This window comes from Malurus melanocephalus, unplaced genomic scaffold, assembly GCF_030028575.1.
Source record: "Malurus melanocephalus ecotype Western Australia unplaced genomic scaffold, MMel_1.1 scaffold_1027, whole genome shotgun sequence".
Classification (NCBI taxonomy): domain Eukaryota; kingdom Metazoa; phylum Chordata; class Aves; order Passeriformes; family Maluridae; genus Malurus; species Malurus melanocephalus.
In genome coordinates, this window is record NW_026624259.1 from 6,063 (window position 1) to 6,979 (window position 917).

Here is a 917-nt window from a genome sequence, read left to right on the forward strand (position 1 = left end):
ATGTTAATTACCTGCAATCAATTGCATTAAATACCTGTAATTCATTATGTAAATTAAGCCCCTTCTTTCACCATCCTCCTCACCAGTGTTCCATTWCCACAAAATGGCTGTTGCTTCTGTAACKCTTCCTTGAGCAGAGTCTGTTACATGGACAGTGGATAACTCAAACTTCCAGAGATGCAGGATATGTAACTCCATCCCTGGAAGTGTCCCAGATCAGACTGGACAGGAAAGCCATTCCATGTTTCCTGAATACATGGCATTTCCTGGATTCCAGGCTTGTTTGACAGCAAAAGCCATCCATGTGCAGATTCCAGGACTCAAGGGCAAGTTTTTACCTGAATAGTTCTCTTTTATTAGTCTCTCTTAGAACACTGTACAACAGCATAATAAGAATATTCACACTTCATTTTAGAATGTTCTCTACATGAGACTCCTGTATCCACAGCAAGGGCCCTTCTTTCTGGTACAGCCTCAATCCCGAGGTTGTGGGATGTGCCATGGGACTGAAAACACATGAAATTGAGAAACTGCCTTTGAGAACTCTCAATTGCTTAGCAAGACACTGCTCTTTATTTATGAAGTGATGATGAAAGAATTTGTGTTTTTTCTGTGAAGTGCTGCCCGTGTCCCATGAGCAACTCAGGGAGACGGGAGCAGGAGGTGTCAGTGAGGTGTCAGTGATACCTTTGGGGTCCCCTCAGCTTCCTGGCATCAGCGGTTCATGGAGTCCCCACTGATCCACAGAGGAACCAAAGTAAGTGAATCACTGCTGATGTTTTCCTTTGGCTTTTGTTTCTTGGCATTTTCTTCCCTTTTCCTTTGCATCTCCCCTTTCCCTCTGCATTCCCTTCCCATTCCCTTTGCCCTTCCCTATCCCATTTTCTGATTGCACAAGAAGCAGCAGCATTTGTAGG

The 917-nt window shown here is 44.3% G+C and overlaps 1 protein-coding gene across 1 annotated transcript in view; it reads right to left on the reverse strand.

The window, feature by feature from the left end:
- Positions 1–366: 366 nt before the first annotated feature.
- The window catches only part of LOC130585968 (gasdermin-A3-like), a 6,750-nt gene continuing 6,199 nt past the window's right edge, over positions 367–917 (reverse strand). Inside the window, exon 9 of the mRNA XM_057386663.1 lies at positions 367–374. Within this exon, the coding sequence (XP_057242646.1) occupies positions 367–374 (8 nt within the window). The remainder of the gene's footprint in view (positions 375–917) is intronic.